This window comes from Gekko japonicus, unplaced genomic scaffold (genome assembly GCF_001447785.1).
Source record: "Gekko japonicus isolate JY-2015 unplaced genomic scaffold, Gekko_japonicus_V1.1 scaffold916, whole genome shotgun sequence".
Classification (NCBI taxonomy): domain Eukaryota; kingdom Metazoa; phylum Chordata; class Lepidosauria; order Squamata; family Gekkonidae; genus Gekko; species Gekko japonicus.
In genome coordinates, this window is record NW_015164697.1 from 656,604 (window position 1) to 682,736 (window position 26,133).

At 50.6% G+C, this 26,133-nt stretch overlaps 2 protein-coding genes across 3 annotated transcripts in view; both read left to right on the forward strand.

Annotated features, from left to right (window-relative positions):
• The window catches only part of EXOSC10 (exosome component 10), a 33,744-nt gene extending 31,454 nt beyond the window's left edge, over positions 1-2,290 (forward strand). For both annotated transcript variants that reach the window (XM_015409462.1, XM_015409463.1), the window contains exon 25: positions 2,090-2,290. In XM_015409462.1, coding sequence (XP_015264948.1) covers positions 2,090-2,120 — 31 coding nt within the window. In that variant the 3' untranslated portion in view covers positions 2,121-2,290. The remainder of the gene's footprint in view (positions 1-2,089) is intronic.
• A 7,283-nt stretch (positions 2,291-9,573) lies between these two features.
• On the forward strand, positions 9,574-24,680 carry SRM (spermidine synthase). The gene is made up of 8 exons (XM_015409464.1): positions 9,574-9,811; positions 11,619-11,739; positions 13,005-13,097; positions 15,552-15,705; positions 16,545-16,628; positions 17,290-17,435; positions 19,106-19,228; positions 23,031-24,680. Exons 1-8 carry the CDS (start codon positions 9,621-9,623, stop codon positions 23,046-23,048), a joined length of 930 nt encoding a protein of 309 aa, XP_015264950.1. The 5' UTR covers positions 9,574-9,620; the 3' UTR covers positions 23,049-24,680.
• The last annotated feature ends 1,453 nt before the right edge of the window (positions 24,681-26,133 follow it).

Consider the following 26,133-nt stretch of genomic DNA (forward strand, 5'->3'; position numbering starts at 1 on the left):
TCTGCCCATGCATACCTGGGGCTATTGCTCATAATACATGGATGGCCAGAAGAAAGAAGAGGAATCGGGGGGTGAGCAGCCTGCTCAGCTGGAGCCAGGGAACCCTCGGCATAGGCGAGCATCACTTTGTGCATCAGGACAGCCCTGCCCAGAGTTCTTTTCCTGCCGCAGATGGGAGCAGGAACGGATGTGGGGTCTGGTGCACATCCTCAGTGCCGGATCCTTTCCCGAAGGAGGAAGTACCTCTTGTGCCTCAGCCACACACCCTGTCTGCACACGCTTATTCTCATGCTCTGTGAAGAAGAGGAAGAGATTGGATTTATACCTCGCCCTTCACTACCCGAAGGAGTCTCAGAGCGGCTCACAAACTCCTTTCCCTTCCCCTCCCCACAACAGGCACCCCGTGAGGCAGGTGGGGCTGAGAGAGCTCTGGCAGAAACTGCTCTTTTTCAAGAACAGCTCTTATCAGAGCTACGGCTTGCCCAAGGTCATCCAGCAGGTGCGAGTGGAGGAGTGGGGAATCAAGCACGGTTCTTCCAGATTAGAGTCCGCGCACTTAACCACTACACCAAACCACACTGCCCTGAGCCGCTTGGCCGGCGTCGCTTGTGGGAGGAGGGCCCCGTGCAAAGCTTTCTCAGGTGGCCCTCCTGGTGCAAGTGCTCTTGCCGATCTCCTGTCTGCTTCTGGCGTTCCACAGCATGTGATAGGATTGGGTCCCTGCAGCGATCTAAAGATGCTGGAAGCCCTCCAGCCGAGGAACTGTCTGATCCGTTTAAAACCAGTGTGTGACGTTCACTCCTGGCCCAACCAAGCTGCCTCTTAAATCCTGTAATCCTGTCTGGATTTATTTTTTTTGTTTGCTTTCACAGTTTCCCCACCCCCATGTCTGGTCACCATTCCTCCCCCCCTGCCTCTTAAATCCTGTAATCCTGTCTGGATTTATTTTTTTTGTTTGCTTTCACAGGTTCCCCCCCCCCATGTCTGGTCCCCATTCCCCCCCCCCCCCCCTGCTTTTCCTTTCCCACCTGCAGGGCATTTCCACAGTCTGCAGAATGCTCTGCACCCTTCCACCATCAGCCTGGGTTTTGCCTCCCCCCCATACCCTTGAACAACCCCACCCCCTCCAGCTTTCTAGCCTTCTGCCTGGGGTTGGAATACTCATGCTTTGCAGTACCCCATCTTCTCAGCTGGTTAGCATCAATAGTCCGGACCAGTGTTCCCTCTAAGCTGAGTTAGGGTGAGCTAGCTCAGTTTTTTAGCCTCTGGACCACACCTTTTTGTCTTAGCTCAGGAAGGATAGCTCCAGAGCAAACTAAGTTATAAGAACATAAGAGAAACCAATGTTGGATCCAACACTCTGTCACACAGTGGCCATAAATACCAGGTGCCACCAGGAGGTCCAGCAGTGGGGCCAGAAGCCCTCACACTGAACCCCCTCCCTCCAAGCACCAAGAATACAGAGCATCCCTTGCCCCAGACTGAGAGTTCCTATCTATACCCTGTGGCTAATAGCCACTGATGGACCTCTGCTCCAGATGTTTATCTAATTCCCTCTTGAAGCCGTCCATGCTTGTAGCCGCCACCACCTCCTGTGGCAGTGAATTCCATGTGTTCATCACTCTTTGGGTGAAGAAGGACTTTCTTTTATCTGTTCTGACCCGACCGCTCAGCAATTTCATTGAGTGCCCACGAGTTCTTGTATTGTGAGAAAGGGAGAAAAGTACCTCTTTCTCTACCTGCTCCATCCCACGCATAATCTTACAAACCTCGATCATCCCTCAGCCATCATTTCCCCAAGCTAAAGAGCCCCAAGCGCTTTAACCTCTCTTCATATGCAGTAGCCAAATCGCTCGCTCACAACTTTAATGCCAGTAGCTCATGGAGTAGAATTTTTGCTCACAAGACTCCACAGCTTAGAGGGAGCATTGGTCCCGACTGGCATAAACACACAACAATCTTAATTACCTTATCTGGGAGAGAGGCGCCGTCCCAGTCCCTGCACCGTGGAGGCAGCAAACATGTGAAGAATTACCCCCAAATTAACCTTTTTCGAAAATACAGATTCTCTCTTTCTCTCTCTGTTCAGGGGCTTCAGGCACAACTGGCCGAAAAGATAACACCGTTGAAGTAACCCATCTGAAGGAACCAGGAAACACACCTTTTAAACAATTGACCACCAAGGGGCCAAAAGGTCTCTTGGACTCTGTTTTGGTTTTGTATAGATACTTGGCTTTTTTTAAAAAAAAAAAGTGCACACAATTAAACTGCTGTTTCTTTCCCCAAAAGTGGGGAAGGGAAAAATCTGAACTGCTGTGGAGTTTGCTTGTTTAGTTGAGAGAGAAAAAGAAACCTTTAATGGCATAATAGTACAACAATTCAAAAAAAATTAGACACCAATAAATACATATATACACATACTAAAAGTCTCCACCGAACAGAACCCATTCGGAATTAATAAAAAGGAGATGGGAAAAAGGTAAATCTAAATATTACAGTTTCTAACCCTTAACTTCCATACACGTAATAGGTACTTAGCGACAACTGCAGTAATTTCAGGAGATTTGTCAGATAACAAAAACAACACAAAGGTCATTATCGGTCATAGATTTTGCAGAAGAAAGGAGGGGATGGATCGAGGAATGACGTAGCAAAGAGTAATGAGAGCAGCGGAAAATAACATGTTGCACAGAGTCAGGTTCACTGTAAAGACAGGTACAGACTCTTTCTTTATACAGGGGTCATTTCCTGCAGGAGCGCACAGGAGCGGAGCTCCGGCAGTAAAAAGCCCAGGGGGCGGGCACATGCAACAAGCCCCACCCCCTGATCCCAGCAGCCCCAGGCCACGAGAAGCAAGAAGCCTTCCTTCCTTCCTTCCTTCCTTCCTTCCTTCCTTCCTTCCTTCCTTCTTGCCTTCTTTCCCTTTCCCTCCTTATTTCCTCTCCTTCTTTCTTTCCTTCTCTTTTTCCCCTCCTTTCTTCCTTCCTTCCGGCACAGATTTGTGCGTTCCCCCCCCCCCCAGCTAGCAATCCAAAACAGCCCAGTGGCACCCTTAAGGCTAAGTTTTATTCAGGTACAAGCTCTCCCGCCTCTGCTATGGCAGATCTGTGCGTGTGTGTGTCCCCCCCCCCCATACCTAGCAATCCAAAATAGTCCAGTGGAGCCTGAGCAGTGGGTGTTGCCTTCTGAAACACTTCCGGTGATGTCGGGGGTGGGTGGGGTGGCATATGCAAATAAGTTATGCTAATGAGTTATGCTAATGAGCTCCTGCACCTCTTTTTCTTCGAAATGACCCCTGATAAGGAATACCCTTATATCTACCTGTCGAAACAACCGAAGGGAAGAGATTGAACCTGGCAAACATGAAATCGCTACGGTGGGAGGGGTTTACCAAATTAGAAAAGTCCTGGGGCACAGAATCTTGTGCAGGGAAAAAGACCAAGAAAACTTGGAGAACAGACTCCAGAGCCACCGGCATTAATAACTTGAGCTTCAGTGTCCCAAATCCTCCTCCTTTCGAGTTGTAAGACACTCACAGGCTGCTGTCCCCATTGAGTCGGAGCACTCTTGCCGCTAACTTTCTGGGGGATGGGTGTTTTGAGGGGGGTGTCAGAGCCCCTGTTCAAGTGGGACGCCACGTTCTATTTAAACCAGCTGGGAGGAGAAATTCCCTTTTACACAGCTGGCTCGGATCACTGGTCCTTTCCCATGTCGTCTCCCAGGTCAGCTTTCTCCGCCAAGGCGCTACATCCAGAATTAATCCCTGAGGCTATTAACGAAAAGTAGTTAATTCTTAAGCAGGGTTTTGTCTCGTTTTCGGGCTCTGCTCCGGAGCAAAGGCCAAAAGCCTATCATTGCACAGCAGGTTCCATTTGAATTTATTTATTTGTTGGAAGCTGTTAACCATAGACTGTTTTTTGCATGCCAGCTTCTTTACAACCTGTGGTGGGTTGTACTGGCAGAAGATTGGCAGCAGGAGTAGCCCGAGGCCATCCAGTGAGTCTGACGGAGGCAGAAGCCGTCTCCCGCATCCAACGTTCATTCTTCGGCTCCATAGAACTTTTCATTTCATAGAATTCAAAAACCGAGTGGGGCGATGAGGGATGCTCATTCCTGCCTCCTATAACTCTTTCAACGTATTCGCTGATTACTGTAATTAAAGGCGGGGGGGAATCAATTGTGGCTCCAGGAAGCGTTTGATGTTGGTGGCTGACGCCAGCTGACAGGCAAACGGCAAACCAGTGCCCAGTTAAGCCATGCAGGAATTACACCCCCAATCTACCCCTGTTGGTTTCCTTCTACGAGACTTGGGTGGGAGTCCATTTGAACTCTGTTTCCACTACTAGACTTCCCCTCTTCTCTAACCCTTGTGCAACACTGTATGAACCCCTGGAGTGCCTCTGAGCATGTCCAGAGTTCCATTTCCTCTGTTGCTGGCTGAACAGCAGTCCCCACCAGTGTTCCTTCTAAGCTGTTAGTGTGAGGTAGCTCACAGTTTTTTAGCCTCTAGCTCACAGATTTTTGTCTTAGCTCAGAAAGGAGGGCTCCAGAGCAAACTGTTTTATGCTTTAGCCAAATCGGCTCACTCACAACTTTAATGTCAGTAGCTCACAAAGTAGAATCTTTGCTCACAAGACTCCACAAGCTTAGAGGGAGCATTGGTCCCACTTGACAAACATTGGAAACAGCGTCTGGATTTCTGTGTACTTTGAGAAGTTGGCATTTCTCGCTCTGCGGTTTTCAGCACAGGATTTAACGGTATTTAGGGGGACGTTTGGCACTGAGAAGATAAGGCGGGACTGTTGCCAACGCCAGAGGAACCGAAGGATTTAAATGTGTTATCGGTATGGATTTGTGCCTCCTCCCCCACCCCACCCTCGAAACTTAAATCATGCTTCAGTTAAAAGATCTAGCAGTGCCCAGCCTGCATTATCTTCCTAAGTGCAGCAGCTGCAACCAGCATTCAAACTCAGTGGTAAAGTTTCTGCTTGGCACACAGACGGTGCCAGGTTCAATCCCTGGCATTTCCAGTTAAAGGATCAAGTAGGAGATGCAAGAGTGGTTTCTGTGTTTGAGAAAAACCAAACAAAAGGGGGGGGGGACAACCCAAAATATAGCTATGATCTAAGAGGGTCAAGTTAACAAACATAAAAATCCAAATATTTACTACCTTTGATGGATGTGACACACATCATGACACATGGGATATTCGTTACCAGAATAATTTGGAGAATTTGTGCAGTTACTATCCAGGGCCCATTTTACAAACACTTAGCCACTGCAAAGCATGTGAGAAAGTTATACAATAGGAATATTGACCACTGAGGAAGGCCGTAAGGGGCCGAAACGCGTATGGTCTATTGGTCAAAAGTTTTACCCATCAATCGGACATGTATAACTAGCTACTCTGAATGTAATAAGCTTTAAGAGTCTGATATTTGGACTATTTTTTTAATCTTACGTATGTTTGATTTCTGTGTTCGAGACCCCGGAGAGCCACTGCCAGTCTGAATAGACAATACCGACCTCAACAGACCCGAGGGTCTGACAGCGTAGAAGCCAAACTCACATCTTTATATTCCTAGGTGGGTCCCCTCTTTTCGGTGGGGAAAGAGGAAGACGGTCTAGATGGACGGTTGGTCTGATCCCGGAGGGGCTTGTCTGAGGTTCTTGTCTTTGCCCCCAAATCATCTTCTTACCTGCTTAAACTGGTGGCCACCAAGGGCAGGGTGGATGAGGAACGGAAACTTCTGTGACGTGGAACTGGCAGCCCTGGAGAGCAGAAATGTTGGTTTCTTTATATTGCTTACGTCCTTTATAGTCGGGCTCACGGGGTCAAGACAATCGACAGGATGGGACACTCAGAAAACAATACGGTAGGATTAGGGCAGTGGAACCAACCAGAAATCTAAAGAACAGAACTCTGAAGCAAAGCACAGTAGTATAGAGCACAGTGCCTAACAATTTGTCCAAGAAACTTGGCGAACCATTTTGTACAGCGCTATCCTATTGCCCGTGTAGAAAGGCCCTCTTGAATAATTCAGTTTTGCGTGGTTTGCAGAAAGCCAGGGGAATGAGAGCCTTCCTGACTTCTGAATCCCAGAGCCAGGAGGCAACATCAGGGGAAGGCCTTGGCCTCTACGCCCTGTTGTTGATTTTGCCCATTTGCAAACTGGCACCTCTAGCAGCAGTCCTATCAGGCCGGTAGCTACAGTGGAGCTTTAAAGGTGTGTGCTCTTTTAAGCAGAGTGGGGTGCTGTAGTTGACTATTTCCTGAGCGGGGGGGGGGGGGTTGGAGTAGGTGACCTCTAGGATACCTTCTAATTCTGTCAAGAAACTGGTCTCTTTGAAAATAAATTTCCTGCCTAAGTGTTAACTTTCTTGACTATAGAAGTCATCACCCCCACCTGCCGGCTTGTTATCAGAATTGTTGATTATGCTGCCAGAAGTGATTAACTTGCAGCAGCTGAGAACTGTCATCTAAAGTGGTTGATAGCTTGCAATTTAGCGATCTATCCTGATAAGAAGAGGAGGAGATTGGATTTATACAGTGCTATCCTATTGCCCGTGTAGAAAGGCCCTCTTGAATAATTCAGTTTTGCGTGGTTTGCAGAAAGCCCTTCACTCAGAGTGGTTTACAATCCCTTTCCCTCCCCACAACAGACACCCTGTGAGGTAGGTGGGGCTGAGAGAGCTCTTTTCAGAACTGTCCTTGAGAGAACAACCCTGACAGAACTATGGCTTGCCCAAGGTCATCCAGCAGCTACAAGTGGAGGAGTGGGGAATCAAACCCGGTTCTCCCAGATTAGAGTCTGTGCTACTTAACCACTATACCAAACTGGCTTTATATTGGCTAAATGGCTAAGAACACCTATGTAGAGTAGATGGCTTGAGAAGACTCAGAGAGAAGAGACTGCCTCGAAGCTCTCTTCAACTTCTACCCTGCTGCTATGCTTCTAGAGACTCTGCTCATCAGGAACGTCAGTTGAGATGCCAGAGCTACATGCCTGAAAGGAAAAGCAGTGAGCAAAATAATAGCCAGCTACGTGTTTTGCTTTGATTTTAAAAGGCTTGATTCCACAGTAGCTGAGTCATAATCCTCAGAATCCTGGCTTTTCTTTCTGCACTGAGAACTTCAACCCCACCAGAAAAAAACAATTTCCCCACAATCCACAAAATCCTGGCTATGGGCCTGACTCCTATCTGTTTTTGCCTGTGAACTGCCGTCTCTTGCAAGTGAAAGGAAGCTCTCTGTATCTGATCTGGCAGGCATCTTAAAGCTGTGCCACGTTCTATTGAGTCCTTAGCAGGCCGCAGTCAATCACAGAAATAATTAAGCTGGATCAAAAGCCATACAAGCGAATGACAAGACAGAGGCTTAAAATTATTTCATTAAAATGGTTTACGTCAGTGTGTTCTTTCAAGATGGGCAGTGTTGATAGTTCTGAGAAGTTTATAGGGTTTGTTCCAAGTGTCCCCATGGGGGGCATCTGTCCCCAGTAAATTGGGTCTCATGGCATATTAAAAATTTAACTAATTTTTATTATAATATAAATCTTAGTGATTAGAGAACCTGTTGTCCAGTGTGTGGTGGATCTTCAGAGGGCAGATAATCAATATGCAGTTCTGGGAGCAGGGAGGTAAACAGCTGGGCACCAAAGTCATGAAATGAAAGAAGTGTGGGCGGTGAAATTATTGTGTAAAATTCAAGTGTCAGCCAGAAAACAGCACAGTCTCTCTACAGGAGCAGTAAGCAGAGAGAACAGCTTCCCCACCTTCAGGAGAGTATTTAGGGCAGTAGTTATAAAAGGGGTGGGGGGCTGAAGCCCAAAGTGGTTCTAACTCTGTCGCAAATAGGTTGCAAAAAGAGTTGGTTTTATACCCTGCCCTTCACTACCCGAAGGAGTCTCAAAGCGGCCTTCAATCACCTTCCCTTCCTCTCCCCACAACAGACACCCTGTGAGGTAGGTGGGGCTGAGAGAGCTGTGACTGATCCAAAATCACCCAGCTGGCTGCATGTGGAAGAGTGGGGAATCAAACCCGGCTCTCCAGATTAGAGCCTTGCCGTTCTTAACCACTACACCTCAGGCCAAAAGGAACAAGAAAAGATAGCTGGGTGGTACAGACTGGTTTGTTTTTGTATGATTTGCAAACTGGATGTGAACAACAGCCTATCGCTCAAAGGGCTGCCAACGTCCAGGTGGGGCCTGGAGATAATAGCAACTTTGGAGGATAGAAGGATAGATTCTTCCCCAAGCCCCACCCTCCTCAGCCCCCACCCCCAAAATCTCCAGGAACTTCCCAGTCTGAGCTTGACTACTGTGATGGTATTTATAAATGCAGACCATGAAAAGTAAATTATCAAGCTGTTCAGTGTTAATCACCGTGAGAGTCATGCATTTGCGGGGGGGGGGGGCAGAAAGGATATCTCCTCAGCAGGTGAGTCTAGATGTTCTCAGGAGGTCCCTGAGGGGTGTTAGCCAGTTATTAGGGTGCTTTCCCTTGGTCTATAGGAGTTCCCCAGTAAGGAGACAGCCTCCCCTTTCCTTAAACAATTGAATGAAGAGTCCCCCAGAATAGGAGAAGTTTAGAAGGGGGATGCACTTCTAAAAGTTTGCTTTTAAGCTGCCCCAAGAAGACACTAGAACCTTCTTTCCTCCAAACCCTCTGCGAGGGGCTTCTCTTGTTCTAAAATGACACAGGTTGCTGAAAGCTTTTATTTTTAATGCTACATTTTCTCCTTCCGGCGAGGACGAGAAGACAGCGGAGACAGAGAGAAAAAAATGCCTGGCGTGTCCACGGTCCCGAGCAGTGTTCCCTCTAAACTGAGTTCGTGTGAGCGAGCTCGCAGTTTTTTTAGCCTCCGGCTCACACCTTTTTGTCTCCGCTCAGGAAGGAGGGCTCCAGAGCAAACTGGTTCGTGCGGCAGCCCAATCGCTGGCACACACAACTTTAATGCCGGTAGCTCACAAAGTAGAGTTTTTGCTCACAAGACTCCGCAGCTTAGCGGGAGCATTGTCCCGAGTCTGCTGGGAAAAGGATGACTGCATGCTGCATCCGCGCCTGGCACGCCGGGAGACTCCGTCCTGCCAGCGCCTGACCAGACCAGCAACACGTCTTCCAGCATCAGCTTCAAGGAGGCGCCCAAACGGGACTGCCCGACGGCGCTTCCCCCGTTGAACTGCCTGCCTGCCTGCCTGCCAAGTGGCACCACGTGGAAGGGCCTATCCGGCTCCTGCCCGCCCGCCCCCTCCGGCCAGCCAATCCCGGCCGCGCACCGACCTGCCCAGCCACGGAGGCGCGCGCGCCCCGCACGCCCGGCCCAGCCACCCCCACGTGGCCACCCAGGCAAGCCCATCGCGCAGCCGAACCTGCTGCCGCCGCCAGCCCCGCTCCCTATTGGCCGCCTCCCTCCGAGGGGCGGGCACGCCGGAGGTAGGCGCCTATAGAACCGCCCTGGGAGGAAAACGGGCCCGCCCCCGGTCCCCTTCCCCCGCAGCGGGGTGCGTTGAGGCGCGCACAGGTGGCAGGTGCGGCGGCGGAGGCGGCGGCTGCGCGAGGGAGCGGCGCTCGCCCTTGCCGCCGGAGGGAGGGAGGGAGGGAGGCCGGCGGCCCGCCTGATGGAGCCCGCGGAGGCCGGCCGGGCAGGCGGCCCCGGCGGCGGGGAAGCGGCCCCGGGCCCAGCCGGCATCCGCGAGGGCTGGTTCCGCGAGACCTGCAGCCTCTGGCCCGGCCAGGCCCTCTCCTTGCAAGTGGACCAAGTCCTGCACCACCGGCGCTCGCCCTTCCAGGAGATCCTCGTCTTCAGGAGGTGGGCGCGGCGGCGGCGGGGAGGGGAGGGGGCGTTGGCATGCGGGGCAGGGGCGCGACCCCCCTGGGCGCGGCGCCCTGCTCTTCTGCGCTCAGCCTTGGCATTTGCTGCTCCGGCTGGCCGCGGCTTTCCCGGGGGCGGGGGGCTCAGGCGGAGAAAAGCCCGGGGTCTTGAAAGCGGGGGTGCCCCAGCTCGAACCTGCGGCAGTCTCTAAGCAGCGGCTGGACCAGCACTGGTCAACACTGATGCTCTAGGCTGGTCCTGCATGGAGCAGGTTTTTGGACTAGATGGCCTGTGTGGCCCAACTCTGTGATTCTGGAATCAGCTGCCCGGGGGAGGCGGTGAGTGCCTCCTCCCTGGCAGCCTTTAAGCAGCGGCTGGACGAACACTGGTCAGGGATGCTCCAGGCTGATCCTGCATGGAGCAGGGGGTTGGACTGGACGACCTCTAGGGACCCTTTCAACTGGCTGATTCTTTCTGGCTGCTGAGCTGCGGCCCTGCAAAATACTGGTGGGGTTGCAGTCTGACGGATGGAGTGGCCTGACACGGAATTGGGTCATCTAGTTTAGCATCGGTTCCCCTGACTGGCACCAACTCTCAAGCAGAGCGAGGCTGTCCCTAGACTCGGGATCCTTCACCCAGGAGGTGGTGGAGACTGACCCGTGGGGCAGAGCCGTGGCTCAGTGGCAGAGCATCTGCTTGGCGTGCAGAAGGCCCCAGGTTCAGTCCTTGGGATCCCCAGCTCAAAGGGTCAGGTGCTCTGAAAGGCCTCAGCCGGAGACCCTGGAGAGCTGCTGCCAGTCTGGGTAGATGGTACGCACCTGTGGTCTGATTCCACGCAAGATAGCATCATGTGAGCAAAGTAGGTGCTTGAGCCTGGAGCCCCCACCTGCCCCCCCCGTCATCCCAATATGAGCAAGTGAACATCTGGAGCTACCTTGCTCAGTATTGCCAGCTCTGACTGGTAGCAGCTGTCCAAGCACTTGGTCACCTAAACTCCTTCCAGGGGGAAGGTGCTGCGGACTGAGCCCGGGCCCTTCAGGATGCAAGACTAGTCTAGTGCCTGTTTTTAAACCCGACTCTCTGCTGTCCTGGCCACTGCCTAGAGTTCCCTTCCTGCATCCCTCGTGCTTCTTGCGGGGAGGAGAGTCCGCAGGTTAAATGTCGCTTTTGCCGTCAGTTCAGCAGCATGTATCTCCTGCAGGAGGAGCAGTGGTCTCCAGCCTGGTGAAAATGGATCTGCTGTTATCCCTCTTGAGCCAGTTTGGTGTTGTGGTTAAGTGCGCAGGCTCTAATCTGGGAGAACCGGGTTTGATTCCCCACTCCTCCACTTGCACCTGGCTGTATGACCTTGGGCAAGCCGTAGTTCTGGTCAGAGCTGTTCTCTCAAAGGCAGTCCTGGAAAGAGCTTTCTCAGCCCCATCTACCTCACAGGGTGTCTGTTGTGGGGAGGGGAAGGGAAAGGAGTTTGTAAGTCGCTCTGAGACTCCCGAGTGAAGGGCGGGGTATAAATCCAATCTCTTTTTCTTGTCCCCATCTCCTCCGCCGCCGCCTTCACTTCCTCCTCCTGTCCCAAGCAAAAGGGAATGTGTGCACTGTTCGGCCATTGTAAACGGGGTCTCTGCCCCAAGGAACTCGCCATCCCGAAGGAGGAGGTGAAAGGTCTCAGAAAGTTCTGTCCACAAATGCAGTTTGGTGTGTTGAGGCTTTAATCGGGGGAGGTCTGTTTTTAAGGGTTTTGAGGGGGGTTCCTTTTGGGGGAGGGATGTCCTGCTCCCTTCATCTCTGTCCCTTCTGCGCCTTGCAGCAAAACGTACGGGAATGTCTTAGTCCTTGATGGTGTGATCCAGTGCACGGAGAGAGATGAGTTTTCGTACCAAGAAATGATCGCCAACCTGCCTTTGTGTAGCCATCGAAATCCACGCAAGGTGAGTCTTGGGCGCTGCCTCGTAAGATGAGCTCTGCGGGACTGGAGCGAAGGTCTGTCTGTTCCAGCATCCTGTTTCCCTCCATCACCATCCAGGTGCCCAGGGAGAGACGCAAGCACAACAGTGGGATGTGGACGCCTTGTTGGCCACAGCAGAAAGTTCTGAATCAGAATTGTGTGGTTAAGAACACAAGCTCTGCTGGATCAGAGTGATGGTCCTTCTAGTCCAGCATCCTGTCTCACACAGTGGCCAACCCGTTCCTCTGGACAGCCAACAAACGGGGTATAGAGGCAGAGGCCTTCCCCCTGGTGTTGCCTCCTGGCTCTGGGATTCAGAGACTTAGTGCCTCTGAACATGGAGGTTCCCTTTAGTCACCATGGCTAGAAACCGCTGATAGACCTCTTCTCCATGAATCTGTCCAGTCCCCTTGTAAAGCCAACTATGTCTGTGGCCATCACTATATCCTCTGGCAGCGAATGCCACATTTTAATCGCTGCCTGTGTAAAGAAGTATTTTGTTATATCCGTCCTGAATTGAATCCCCTTCATCTTCATTGAATGCCCTCAAGTTCTAGTATTTTGGGAGAGGGAGAGAAAGTTCTCTTTGTCAGGTTCTGGATCGGAAGGAAAGGTAAGTGCAAAGCAGACTTCATTACATGCAAATCTTGTACTGCCGTAACCAAGGCTCCCTCTAAGCTGTGGAGTCTTGTGAGCAAATATTCTGCTTTGTGAGCTGCTGGCCTTAAAGTTGTGGGTGAGTGATTTGGCTGCCGCATAGATTTAGTTTGCTCTGGAGCCCTCCTTCCTTCCTGAGCTAAGGCAAAAAATGTGTGACCCGGAGGCTAAAAAACTCTGATCTAGCTCACGCTAACTCAGCTTAGAGGGAACACTGGCCGTAACCCTGTTGTGGTCTTCCTCGTTGTCTGATACTGTAACAGAACACACCATCGTTCAGTGTTCAGTGATGCATCGTACCCTGTGCATGTCCGAAGTCATTTTCCTGGCTGCAGAATTCCGTAGCTTTTATGAACTGGGTGCCTGGGTTGGCTGTAGTTATGCCCTGGGAAGAAGGTTGCGCTCAGGAGTGTATGCGCGCGCATGACGAGGGGGCACAAATGTGCTGCAGCACTTGTTAATGTTTCTTCTGCTTGCAGCCCCATCGACGCCCCAGCTGTCCTTTTGCTCCTTGGGGAAAGCTTGGTGGGGGTGGCGCACTCTGCACACACACCCTCCCCCCAGCGAGGATGCTTCATTCTCTTCTTGCAGGTGCTCATAATTGGGGGCGGCGATGGGGGCGTCCTCCGCGAAGTGGTGAAGCATCCGTCCGTGGAGTCCGTGATACAGTGTGAAATCGACGAGGTAGGTCTTGACGATCGATCGGGACGCCCAGACTGGGGGCACCCCCGTCTGTCTCTCTTTCCCCCCCTCTCTGGATTCAACTTGGAAGTATACTCCTATCCCTACCAAGGAGGCGCTGCATCTTCTCCATCAACTGGCAGAGCAAAGTCAGTGATCTCTCTAAGCTGTGGGGTCTTGTGAGCAAAAATTCTACTTTGTGAGCTGCTGGCATTGAAGTTGTGAGCGAGCGATTGGGCCCCTGCATCAATCAGTTTGCTCTGGAGCCTCCTCCCTGAGCTAAGACAAACGTGTGAGCCGGAGGCTAAAAAACTGTGAGCCAGCTCGCACTAACTCAGCTTAGAGGGAACACTGGTGGCTATTCTCTTTACAGCTCTAGAGTCGCCCTGATCTTTTCTTTCCCCTCTTGCTTTTCCTTTTGTCCCGCCAGGGGTGGGGTCTTTTGCTGTATGAGGCTGAGATTCTCGTGCACCAGTCAGATAGACTTTTCCGGGAGAGCCCCGCACATGCAACTGGGGAGAGGGGTTTTGAGTCCAGTGACACGTGAGGTCTCCCCATCTTAATGGGCTTAGAGTTGTCATGGCATCCCTTATGGTGGGGATTCTTCCTGAGGCTTTCCCACCCTGTTTGGGAACCTCCTCTGTAACAGACAGGTCTCCTGAATGTACCTCACTGGGGCTGCATCCGGGAATGTCCTTGGGATAGCGTCGCTGCCTGCATCTCGTCTGGGGTCAGGTTCTCTCCAACCAGATGCATGGAGCGGCGTGCACCCCGCCTCTCTTGTAACCACACCGTTTTGGAAATCCCCACCTTTTTCATGTTTCTTTCATATAAGCTGATTCTGTACTCTTGACCAAAGTTAACAAGGTGACTTGAAATGTTTTTTTTTTTAATAAAAACCAAAAGAAACTTGAAGAATACGATTGGTAGCAAAAATGTTCAAGGGGATAATGGTAAAATATCTCAGCATAAAAACAAATCCTGGCAGTAAAACAGGAAGTCAAAGGTTAAATGGTTGTGAACAATGCTCCCTCTAAGCTGTGGAGTCTTGTGACCAAAAATTCTACTTTGTGAGCTTCCGGCATTAAAGTTGTGAGCGAGTGATTTTGCTACTGCATGAATTAGCTTGCTCTGGAGCCCTTCTTCCTGACCTAGGACAAAAATGTGTGAGCCGGAAGCTAAAAAACTGTGAGCTGGCTCACACGAACTCAGCTTCGAGGGAACCTCGTTTTAGAGGTTGCGTAAAGTATTTTGTTTAGATTTTTTCCATATCTAGCTGGATGTCTTTGTGCATTACGATGCAGGGTTTTTTTCCCCTCTCCTGTTTTGAGTCATTAGACTTGAAAAGCAAAAATCAGAGTGATTCGAAACCAAATCTTGGCAGGATGCGATAGTGTAGCTTTGTGATTGATTGATTGATTGATTGATTTGGAGCCAGGATGTGTCCGTCAGCAAATGCCCAGGGAGAGTGAGAACACTTCTGCCCAGGTACCTAGAACTCCACAGTCTTGGCGCCTTATGTGTGCTTTTGGGGAAGGAATTGTCCTGGCACGACTGTCCCACAGAACAAGCCTCATAGCATGATAGTTTGCAAAGGGGACTTGGCTTGGGTGGAGGAGGAAGTGAAGACGATTTCTGTGTGCTCCCAGGGCAAGGTGTGAGGCTTCCACTTGGCACTAGACGTTGTTCAGCAAAGATGTTTCCAGTAAGACGTCAAGGCTCCAGGGCAGGGATGGGTCGATGATGGATTTCCCCATCAAAGGCCTCTGGAACATACGGGAATTCACCAGAATTCACCCTGCCGGCACCCTAACGAATAGGGAACAGGCTGTGGAAGGCGTGGTCAGTTCTCTAGCAAAGCTTCACCGGCAGTTTCAGTCACCCTTGGTCCAGAGAGTACGAATCCAGCAGCAATGTAGCTGAGACAAACTTGTGCAATTTTGAGCATGTTCAGGGCTGTCAGAGAAAGAGCATTAATGTCCTTGTTTCCCCAACCACATTGTAGACAGGATGTTAATTAAAAAATTTATTGGCTTTTTCCTGAAAGGTCTTCAAAGCGGAGCGGTGAGCTTAGCTCCGAGAATCCTTTAATTTACGCAACACGTTTGCAACATGTTTTAAAGAGCAGAGGAGAACTTCCCATTTTAAAAAAAAAATAGACATGATCCATTGTACATCCCTGCACCCTCTAAGCTGGGGAGTCTTGTGAGCAGAAATTCTACCGGCATTAAAGTTGTGAGTGAGAGATTTGGCGACTGCGTAAATGAGTTTGCTCTGGAGCCATGCTTCCTGAGCTGAGAAAAAAAATGTGTGAGCCAGAGGCTGAAAAACTGTGAGCTAGCTCACACTAACACAGCTTAGAGGGAACGCTGACTCCCCACCGGTGTGATACAGGCCTGCTTGTGCCTTTACTGACCTGTGTTGCTTTCCGAATTCTTGGCCCTGGCTGCATTGCAGGATGTGATAGAGGCATCCAAGAAATACCTCCCGGGCATGGCGGTGGGATACTCCAGCCCAAAACTCACCCTGCACGTTGGGGATGGCTTTGAGTTCATGAAACGCAACCAAGAGGCATTTGACGTGATCATCACGGACTCCTCCGACCCCATGGGTGAGTGCCTGAGTGTCCGTACATCTTTATAGGTAACCCCGCAGTGGTAACTGGACTTCTTCTAACGTCTCTGTGATTCAGCATGCAAAATAAATCCTGTGCCCTTTTCTCAGAACTCTGATCTTTTAGGGCTTGGGGCATGCAAGGGTCTCTTGGGCGGCTAATGTTCACACTCCCCAAAAGGGAATTTTGAGATCCTCCTCCTAAAGTTTGGTGTAGTGGCTAAGAGTGCGGACTCTAATCTGGGAGAATGGGGTTTGATTCCCCACTCCTTCACACGCAACTGCTAGTGTGACCTTGGGTCAGTCACAAGTTCTTTCAGAGCTGTTCTCTCAAGGGCAGTTCTCGAGAGAGCTCTCTCAGCCCCATCTACCTCACAGGGTGTCTGTTGTGGGGAAGGGAAAGGAAAGCTGCTCTGAGACTCCTTTGGGTAGTGAAGGGCGGGGTATAAACCCAATCTCTTATTCCTCTTCCTCCCCCTCCTCTTCCTCCTCCTCCTGCTCTTCCTCCTCCTCCTCCTGCTCTTCTTCTTCTTCCAATGTCTCCCGATTATGTCATTTTTTAATATTTAACTTTTGTTTTATAAAAGGTTGATAAGGGGTACAGAAAGAAAAAAAGGGAATATTTAGAATTTTCGAGGACAGTGCAATCTTCTTACGTCTTCATATAGTATATGTATTACAATCATCTTAAACATTCATATAATATATAATATGTAAGTCAAATATCTGCATTAGCATCAACAGAGACAGTAGAGGAATCCTTAAACTGTTTGACCACCTAAGTATCTCTTGGATATGTCCCAATGGTTTTGAACCTCCGTGTGTCTCTCTTTCCAGGTCCTGCAGAGAGCTTATTCAAAGAATCGTACTACCAGCTGATGAAGACAGCTCTAAGGGAAGACGGCATTCTTTGCTGCCAAGGTGAGGCCTGGCCCAGGTGGAACCAGCTAGTCGGTCCCAGGGTGGCTCCAGTTTCCAGGCAAAGCATCAACTCTGACCCTCCAGGTCGACAGTCTTGAAAGACTGGCACTGAGCATCTCCGTTTCTTATCACTGAGAGCCAGTGTGGTAGTGGTTAGTGTGCCAGACCAGGAACTAGGAGACCCATGTTCCAATCCCACTCCACCGTGGAAGCTTGCTGGGTGGTCTTGGGCCAGTCACACACTCCCAGCCTAATCTACCTTACAGGGCTGTTGGGAGGATAAAAATGGAGAACAACATAAGCCTCTTTGGGCCCTCACGGGGGACAAAGGTGGGGTATAAATGAAGTCAATAAAAATAATAGAAGAGCAGAGAAGAGATTGGATTTCCCTCCCGCCCTTCACTCGGAGTCTCAGAGCGGCTTACAAACTCCTTTCCCTTCCCCTCCCCACGACAGACACCCTGTGAGGTAGGCGGGGCTGAGAGAGCTCTTTCGAGGACTGCTCTTGAGAGAACAGCTCTGACAGGACGATGGCTTGCCCAAAGTCATCCAGCAGCTGCGAGTGGAGGAGCGGGGGAATCAAACCCGGTTCTCCCAGATTAGAGTCCACACTCTTCACTACTACACCAAGTAGTTACAGCCCTCTTTCTCTCTCGGCCAGGAGAATGTCAGTGGCTGCACCTCGACCTCATTAAGGAGATGCGCCAGTTCTGCAAGTCGCTGTTCCCCGTGGTGGAGTATGCCTATTGCACCATCCCAACGTACCCAAGCGGCCAGATCGGCTTCATGCTCTGCAGCAAGGACCCGGTAAGGCCTGGGCAGCTGACGCTCATGGCTGGGCAAGGCCAATGTGGTTGGGGCCCATGGGTATCTCTGTGCTTACAGGGGGAGGTGCAGTTTAGCGTGGGGAGAAACGGCTGAGCTTGCAGGGGTGGGGAGCAAGCTTCTCTTCCAAAGGGTTTGATTCGGGGGGTTGCAGATTGTTTGGGGGGGGATGCACAGCGAATCATGTCCTTTACTTGCAAGCAATGCTCCCTCTAAGCTGTGGAGTCTTGTGAGCAAAGATTCTACTTTGTGAGCCACTGGCATTAAAGTTGTTTTCTCCTGCATCAATCAGTTTGCTCCGGAGCCATCCCTTCCTGAGCTAAGACAAAAACGTGTGAGCCCGTGGCTAAAAAACTGTGAGCTAGCTCGCACTCACTCAGCTTAGAGGGAGCACTGCTTGCAAGTAGTGTATCCAAGATGCAAAATAGGTGAGGTCTGGGAAGGGTCCGTGGCTCAGCGGAAGAGCTGGTTTGCATGCAGAGGGTCCCAGGTTCAATCCCCAGCAACTCCAGTTTAAAAAGAAAGCGCCAGGCAAGAGGGGAGGTGGGTGAGCTCTGCCTGAGACCCCGGAGAGCCGCTGTCATTCTTAGTACACAATAAAGACCTCGAGGGTCTCCTTCAAGTAGAAAGCAGTAGAAAAGAGCAAGAGCCCAGTAGCACCTTAGAGACTAACAAAATATGTGGCCGGGTAGGAGCTTTTGCCAGTCACTGCTCACTTCTTCTTTTTGATGAGAACACAGGAGAAGACAATGTTGGATCAGGCCAATGGCCCCTCCAGTCCAACACTCAGTGTCACACAGCGGCCAAAAACACCAGGTGCTCTCAGGAGGTCCAGCAGTGGGGCCAGAACTCCAGAAGCCCTCCCACTGTTGCCCCCACCCCCCAAGCACCAAGAATACGGAGCATCCCTCGCCCCAGACTGAGAGCTCCTATCTATACCTTGCGGCTAATAGCCACTGATGGACCTCTGCTCCATATACTTATCTAATTTCCTCTTATAAGAACCTAAGAGAAGCCAATGTTGGATCAGGCCAATGGCCCCTCCAGTCCAACACTCAGTGTCACACAGTGGCCAAAAATACCAGGTGCCATCAGGAGGTCCAGCAGTGGGGCCAGGACACTAGAAGCCCCCCCACCGTTGCCCCGCCCCCCCCCGAAGCACCAAGAAGACAGAGCATCACTTGTCCCAGACTGAGAGTTCCTCTCTATACCTTGTGGCTAATAGCCACTGATGGACCTCTGCTCCAGTTGTTTATCTATGTAGAACTGTCTCAGTAGAAAGCAGCCTTGTGTGTGTGTGTGTTTCTGAGGTCACCCTCTTTCCGCAAGTCATCGTCTCTCACAGAGCCATTGAGTTTTGCTCAACTTCAGGCAGATGCTGATTGGGACGGGTTGCCGGAGGGGTCGGGGCCCCATGGAACCAGTTCCACGTGGTCTAAACCAGGACAGATTCTCTCCCAAGAAGGGAGTTGTCTGAGCCTCCCGGAGGTGCAGAAGGATTTAACTGAACGCCGTTGTGCCAGGGTGTCGATCATACTGCATGGGGCCCCTTCAGAAGCCCTGGATGCTCAAGTCACCCAGTGTGGAGTGTGTTGTAATCTCTTGCGCATTACAGAGGGCCTGATGGGGAATTTCCTGCTTCGTTCCCGCAGAGCACGAATTTCAGGGAGCCTGTGCAGCGGCTGTCCCCGGAGCAAGTGGACGCGATGGGCCTTAAGTATTACAACTCAGACATCCACCGGGCAGCCTTTGTCCTACCAGAATTTGCACGGAAGGTAGCGTGGCTTATTAAATGACCGTTTGTTGACCTGAGGTGAGATGCAGAAAGCCTGCACGGTTCTTCTCTTAGAGGGCCGACCTGCAGCATCTTGCCTGTTCGGAATTTGATGCTGAGTGTTTGGGTGATGCTGCCCTCTCCTCAGCCTGCATGACGCAGCCTGCAGAGTTGCCTGCCACAGCACAAGGAACCCTTGAGCTCCACACTGGTATTTCTCCTTACCCCCATCCCAAGAAGGAATTCTTAAAACCACGTTGTAGCAACCTGGGGTCCTCTCCAGAACCCACGGCTGCTGTTACAAGGGACACAAAGCACAGAAATTCACTAAGAGGTATCTGCCACCACGTTACTATTGGGGTTCTCTCCTAGCCATGGAGCAAAGTAACGGAAATCTCCAGGCTAAACACAGAACACCATTCACAAGAACAAGCTATGCTGTCTCCACACCACAGCTTGAACAAAACACAAACACAGTTGGTAGTTAGCCAGACCAAGCAGTCTGAGACACAGGATTAAGGCTTTGAAAACTCTTGAGGCTCAGTAACTCAGGCAAGGTAAAAATATAATTTCTTTATTTAAATAAATTGTGCAAAGTTAATAAAACACGAGACAAAGGTAGTGCAGGACAAAATAACAAATCTAAGCATAACCAGCCTAGCTATATTTACAAGCAGCAAGCAAACAGGTTTTACCCATCATAAGTTTCAAAGAGGCAAATAGTCCATAGACCCAAAGTATCCACTCAGCATCTTCCCTCAAGATGGTAAGTCCAAGTATTCAGGCATTATGGCGGGTTGCTTGGAGTATTGACCAGACTTAGCCAAAATACCCCAAGAATCCACACCGGTTACTGAGAACACAGAGTCTTATAGAAAAGGGGGGTCACGAGGGGCTCTGGCCGGGTAGCCACTCACAAACCCACCAAAGTGATGTCACAGCTACTGGTAACCAGGGTAACAAAGGATATCCCATAATACTTGTTGTTCAGTTCTGGGGAATCGAAAGTTATTTCTAGAAGATAAACCGACTCCCGACTCCCATCACAGGTGCAAATAGTTGGAATGTTGCTAATGAATTAATGACCACCAAGGCCACACTGCTAAGGGTTTGCAGCTGGTACTGCCATGGGAGTGAAAGTCATAATTCTCCCGTTATCAGGGTCATACAGGTCTTAAAGGGAACTAAGAGGCACCAAGAGACTAGCAGGCGCCTCTGAGACCTTAAGATTTACTGCAGCATAGTTAGATAGCACATTCCAGGCCTTCACAGACCCAGAATCCTCTTTGACAAAGTTTGGTCAAGTGAGCTGCAAGCAGACAAAAGAAATAGAGGCTATTTTGCATTACACACGTCTCTCTCATGTGAGAGTATCAGGGCAGATCTAAGTTTCATCCTTCATATATGTGCTGTACAGATCCACACTCTGGATCGTTCCAGATTAGATTACTGCAATGGGCCCTGCGTGGGGCTGCCCTTGAGGACTATTCAGAAACAATAGTTGGTCAAAAATTGCTGGAGACGGGTGCAAGCAAATGTATATTTCTGGTGTTTAAGGGGTTGTTCTGGCTCTTGTATTTAAAGCCCTGCGTGATCTGGGACTGAATTTGAAAGGGCCGTCTGCTCCCCCTTGAGCCTCCTTGATTGTTGAAATCCTTTTCTGAGTACTCCTTGCACTGCCGACATAAGATTGATGACCCCAAAGGGCAGAGCCTTTTCTGTTGTGGCTCCTTCTGTTGGACGTCCGCCCTTCTCCCTCTGCCTGACGTGAAACATCCTGATTGGGTGCGGGAGACGCCAGTCAACGGCTCGGCAGTGCTCTGAGGCATTGACTTACATTGTTGGTGGTCTTCCATTGCTGACTTTGTTTTCGACTTACTATAAAGGACCCAATCTGAGTGCTGCACAAAACATGAGTCATTATTCAAAAAATATCTTTCTCCAAAGTTTTCTTCATACAAAACTATTACCAAAAGACACAGTCTCAAAGAATAACAGAGGCAACTGTAGGTTTAAAGACATGATGAATGCAGTCCGGCATCTTGTGCTTAGGCACTCAATTCTGAAACAAAGTCTGACAATTTAACTCCCACATTGCCTGATAGAAGGCACAGCCGTATAATAAACGTTCTGGTTTTAGACGGCACAGTGGTTTAATTAATGTTCTGTCCTGACGGGGCGTGTGGACCTTCTTCCGTTTCTCAAAAGAGCCTCGTCTGAGAAGCGCTTGGGACCAATCTTTGGCAATACTTTTTTCTTTCAGTCTTGAGATCAGGAGCCTGAAGCCTACAGTTTTCTTTCCAAGGTGTGCAGCGCTTGGATTGGGTGCTTTATAGTGAGTTCTCAGAGGTGCTGGTCTATTTGTGGTCTTAACCTGTGCCACTGCCCCCCCCCCCCCCCCCGGCTCTTTGTTGTTGCTGCATTCTTGCCTGTTCTGCCACCATTATACTTTGCAGCTAATTGATGCTTTATAAACTGTGGTCATCAGTGCTCCCTCTAAGATGTGGAGTCCTGTGAGCAAAAATTCTCCTTTGTGAGCGACTGGCATTAGAGTTGTGAGCGAGCGATTTGGCTGCTGCATGAATTAGTTTGCTCTGGAGCCCTCCTTCCTGGGCTGAGACAAAAATGTGTGAACTGGAGGCTAAAAATGTGTGAGCTAGCCCACACTAATTCAGCTTAGAGGGAACACTGGCCACAACAATGCTCCCTCTCAGCTGTGGAGTCCTGTGAGCAAAAATTCTACTTCGTGAGCTCCTGGCCTTAAAGTTGTGAGCGAGCGATTTGGCTGCTGCATAAATTAGATTGCTCCGGAGTCCTCCTTCCTGAGCTGAGACATAAGTAGGTGAGCCAGAGGCTAAAAAACTGTGAACTAGCTCACACCCACTCAGCTTAGAGAGAACACTGCTTACGGTAACCCCTCAGAGGGTTTTCAAGGCAAGAGACATTTAGAGGTGGTTTGCCGTTGCCTGTGTCTGCATAGAGACCGTGGACCTCCTTAGCGGTCTCCCAACCGAGGACTAATCAGGACTAGCCTGGGCTATCCAGCTCACAGGCATCCGGACACTTGTGGTGAATAATTCAACACAACCAATCCTCCCTCTAAGCTGTGGAGTCTTGTGAGCAAAAATTCTCCTTTGTGAGCGACTCGCAATAGAATTGTGAGTGAGCCATTTGGCTGCTGCATAAATTAGTTTGCTCCGGAGCCCTCCTTCCTGAGCTGAGACAAAAAGGTGTGAACTGGGGGCCAAAACACTGTGAGCTAGCTCACACTAACTCAGCTTAGAGGGAACATTGTTTCCATGCCATGCAGGTCACACCATCGCTGCCTTTATTTTCTCTTTTGTGTTTTTCGGAAACCGGCTCAGCCAATGGGGGTGGGAGGATTCATGCAGTGGCTTAAACAATTTTGCCCTACTCAGAATGTTGTCCCAGACTCCCCTAGCTCTTACCCCCCCTCCACGGTCCCTTTTCTCTGCCCCATAACAAACTCCTTCTCTACAGCCAGTTCGGTGTAGTGGTTAAGTGCACGGCGCGGACTCTAATCTGGGAGAACCGGGTTTGATTCCCCACTCCTCCACTCGCACCTGGCTGGATGACCTTGGGCAAGCCGTAGTTCTGATAAGAGCTGTTCTTGAAAAAGAGCAGTTTCTGTCAAGACCTCTCTCAGCCCCGCCTACCTCACAGGGTGTCTGTTGTGGGGAGGGGAAGGGAAATGAGTTTGTGAGCCACTCTGAGACACCTTTGGGTAGTGAATGGCGGGGTATAGATCCATTCTCTTCTTCTCTTCTCTCCCCCCCCCCCAGGCCCTGAGTACGGTGTGAAAGCTTTGTCGGGGGCAGCTCGGCCTCTCAACGTGGACCCCGAAGACTTCGACGTGAGGCCGTCGCGGCAGGGTTTCCTCCAGCGGGGGGCCTCAGCAGCTTCCCTCTGGCCCCCGGCCCGGCCAGCCCCACTTTGCCAGCCAAACATTCCTTCCTGCGATGTATCGAAAGACTTTGGGGCTCACGCCTGGCGGGACTCCTGGGGGGAAGGCTTCGATGGGGGTCCGTTGCTTCCGCGGTTTGTTCCGGGACTGGGGAAGTCACAAAGAGCTTCTCGGCCCCCTGCCCCCCACCCCCTGCCCTCAAAGTGCAGTATTTATAACTGACAAGTGTTCTCTCTTCCTGCTCCTCCGGCCCGTTGCCTGCCAGCGTGGAGAGGTCCAAAGCCCGGTTTCAATATGCTGCCGTCGGTGCCGTGGGGAGGGGAGGGGGAAGGCATCACACACACACACACACACACACACACACACACACACACCTGGTCGGTTCCTTCTGGCTTCCCTGTTCCATTTGCCTTCCCTGTTCCATTTGCCATAAGACGCACACGTCTCTCTCACCTCGCTGGCCCACTCCCAAGCCCAGACGTTCTGCTCTTGATGGTAAGCCCGTTGCCTCCGGGGAGCACCGTTTCTAATTGGCTTGGAGGAGGGAGCGGCTCTTTGGCCTTTCCCGGAAGGGAACTGTTCCCTGTTCCTATCTTGAATGAGATCACGGGGGGAGGACCTGGGCAAACTGGGAATCGTGGCTGGAAGGAACTGGGTGGCCTTTCTGGGCGGGCCGTTGACCCACCCAGGCCAGGTCAGCGATGCTGTTGACCGCTTACCTTCTTCGTCCGTCCCCCACCCAGTCCCCTGAAATTGCTGGGGGTAAGAAGCATGTTTCCTCCAGGGCTGGGGCCGAGAAGCAGATAGCTCATCTTCGTGTTCCTAAAGTAGTTCCTTTTTTAAAAGAAAACCAAAACCCTCCCCTTCTGTTGGTGTTTCCCCCTCTAATGGCCCTGCTGTTAAGAACAGGTGGCTATCAAAGGCAGAGTTTAAGGAGATCGTTGTGGGAACACAGTCCATTCATTTGGGGGGGCTTTGTCTGGATGTTTGTAGGCCGGAGGCCGTTTTTCTGCCTGTTGACATTTGCTGACAGGTCTCTTTTCCCTACGTTTATAGACAGTGATGCAATGGGAAATTAAGTATGTTTTCTAGCTCTGGTTGTCATAACAGAAGGTATGCCCTTGGGGGGGAGGAGGGAAAGGATTTATTAGCATCCCCTCTTCAAAGTTAATGGTGAGGGGCTTCTGGGGTTGGTTTTTTTTTTTTTTGGTCCTGTTTCATCTGTATTGGGGGGGGGAGACAGAAAAAGAGACTCTAGTAGCTATTCACGTTACCCCACGATTCCTGGACATTGAACACAGCATCCTCTATTCCGTTTACACTGGAATTTGGAATGATATGTAAAACTCAAGATCATGAGAAGAAAAAAACATCTTCCCTTCTAGTTGTGTTCCTTTTTGCCTTATGGAAGGGGAAGAAAGGAGTTCAGGGCTGGAGCCCGTGGTTTCCATGCGCGAGGTTCCAGGCTCAGTACCAGCACCAGTGTTCCCTCTAAGCTGAGTGAGTGTGAGCTAGCTCACAGTTTTTTAGCCTCCGGCTCTCACATTTTTGTCTTAGCTCAGGGAGGAGGGCTCCAGAGCAAACGAATTGATGCAGCAGCCAAATCGCTCGCTCACAACTTTAATTCCAGTGGCTCGCAAAGTAGAATTTTTGCTCACAAGACTCCACAACTTAGAGGGAACATTGACCAGCACCCCCCTGTTCAAAGCTCACAGTAGCAGGAACAGCAAAAGGACCTTCCTTCACGGGAGACCCTGGAAACTGGAGATGAAATTGAGCTGCCTGGGTGAGTCTGATCCTAAATAAAACAGTAGGGGTGTGGGTTCGGCGAAATCCAAGCCGGGAAAATATCAAAAAAAATATCGGTATTTTCTAGATATTCTTTCAACCAGATTGAGATTTGGGCATTTTTCGGCTATCCAAAATGGCCAGATCTCTGAAAATCCCAAAAATATTCAGGATTTTTCAGGACTGCTGGATAGCTGAAGTTAAAGGGCTTGGATAAGGCATTTAAAGGGACCGCGATCCCTTGCACCTTTTTTTCCTCCATTGGTTTCAACGGAAGATGGGGGCTCCTGTGGAGGTCCATAGAATTGGACCCTCTGGTCCAATATTTTAAAAACGAGGGGGAGGGTTGAAGAGAGGCACCAGCAGCTATGCTGTAAATGTGGTACCTCTACCTCAAAAAACGGCCCCCCAGAGCCCCAGGTACCCTTAAATCGATTCTCCACTATACCCTTGGTCCCTGTAGGGTATAACGGAGCTGAAAATCAATTGCAATAAATTGTGGTATCTTATGTGTTAACAAAGGTTGGCCATTCTCTGACCACGACTCAGCACTTACGAAAGGAACACTTTCCTGGTGGATCGGGGCTTGCTGGTGCAGCAGAGGTGGGGAACTGGAGTGGCTTGAGTCTAAAACCCACGCCGGTCCATGTGAACAGAGTAGCACAAATGGGATTGTGAAGCAGTTGGATATCTCTCCCCCACCCCCCCTCCCCACCACTATATGGAAATATCAGTCCAGCCTGCATAGCTCGGGCAAGGCCTTGTGAAGCCCCTGACTGAGATGCCTGGGAGTCAAGTGTCCCTCGGAGGCCCCTCTCCTTCCTGTTGCCCATGGATGGTTTCCTTCCTCACTGTCTGCTAGTGTTGCCACCCTCCAGGTGGGGCCTAGAGATCTCCCGGCATCACAGCTGATCTCCAAACAACTCAGATCAGCTCCCCTGGAGAAGATGGCAGCTTCCAAGGGTAGATGCCATGGCATGACGCGCCACTGAAGCCCCTCCCCAAACCCCGCCCTCCCCAGGCTCCACCCCCAAAATCTCCAGGGATTTCCTAACCCAGAGCTGGCAGCCTCCAATTCACAGCTGAAACCTCTCCCCGTTTAATTTGACACAAGCTTATCATGGGCCATGTTGGCTCAGAGGTTAAGACGCTGAGCTGCAGACTGGAAGGTCGGTAGAAGAGAAGAAGAAGAG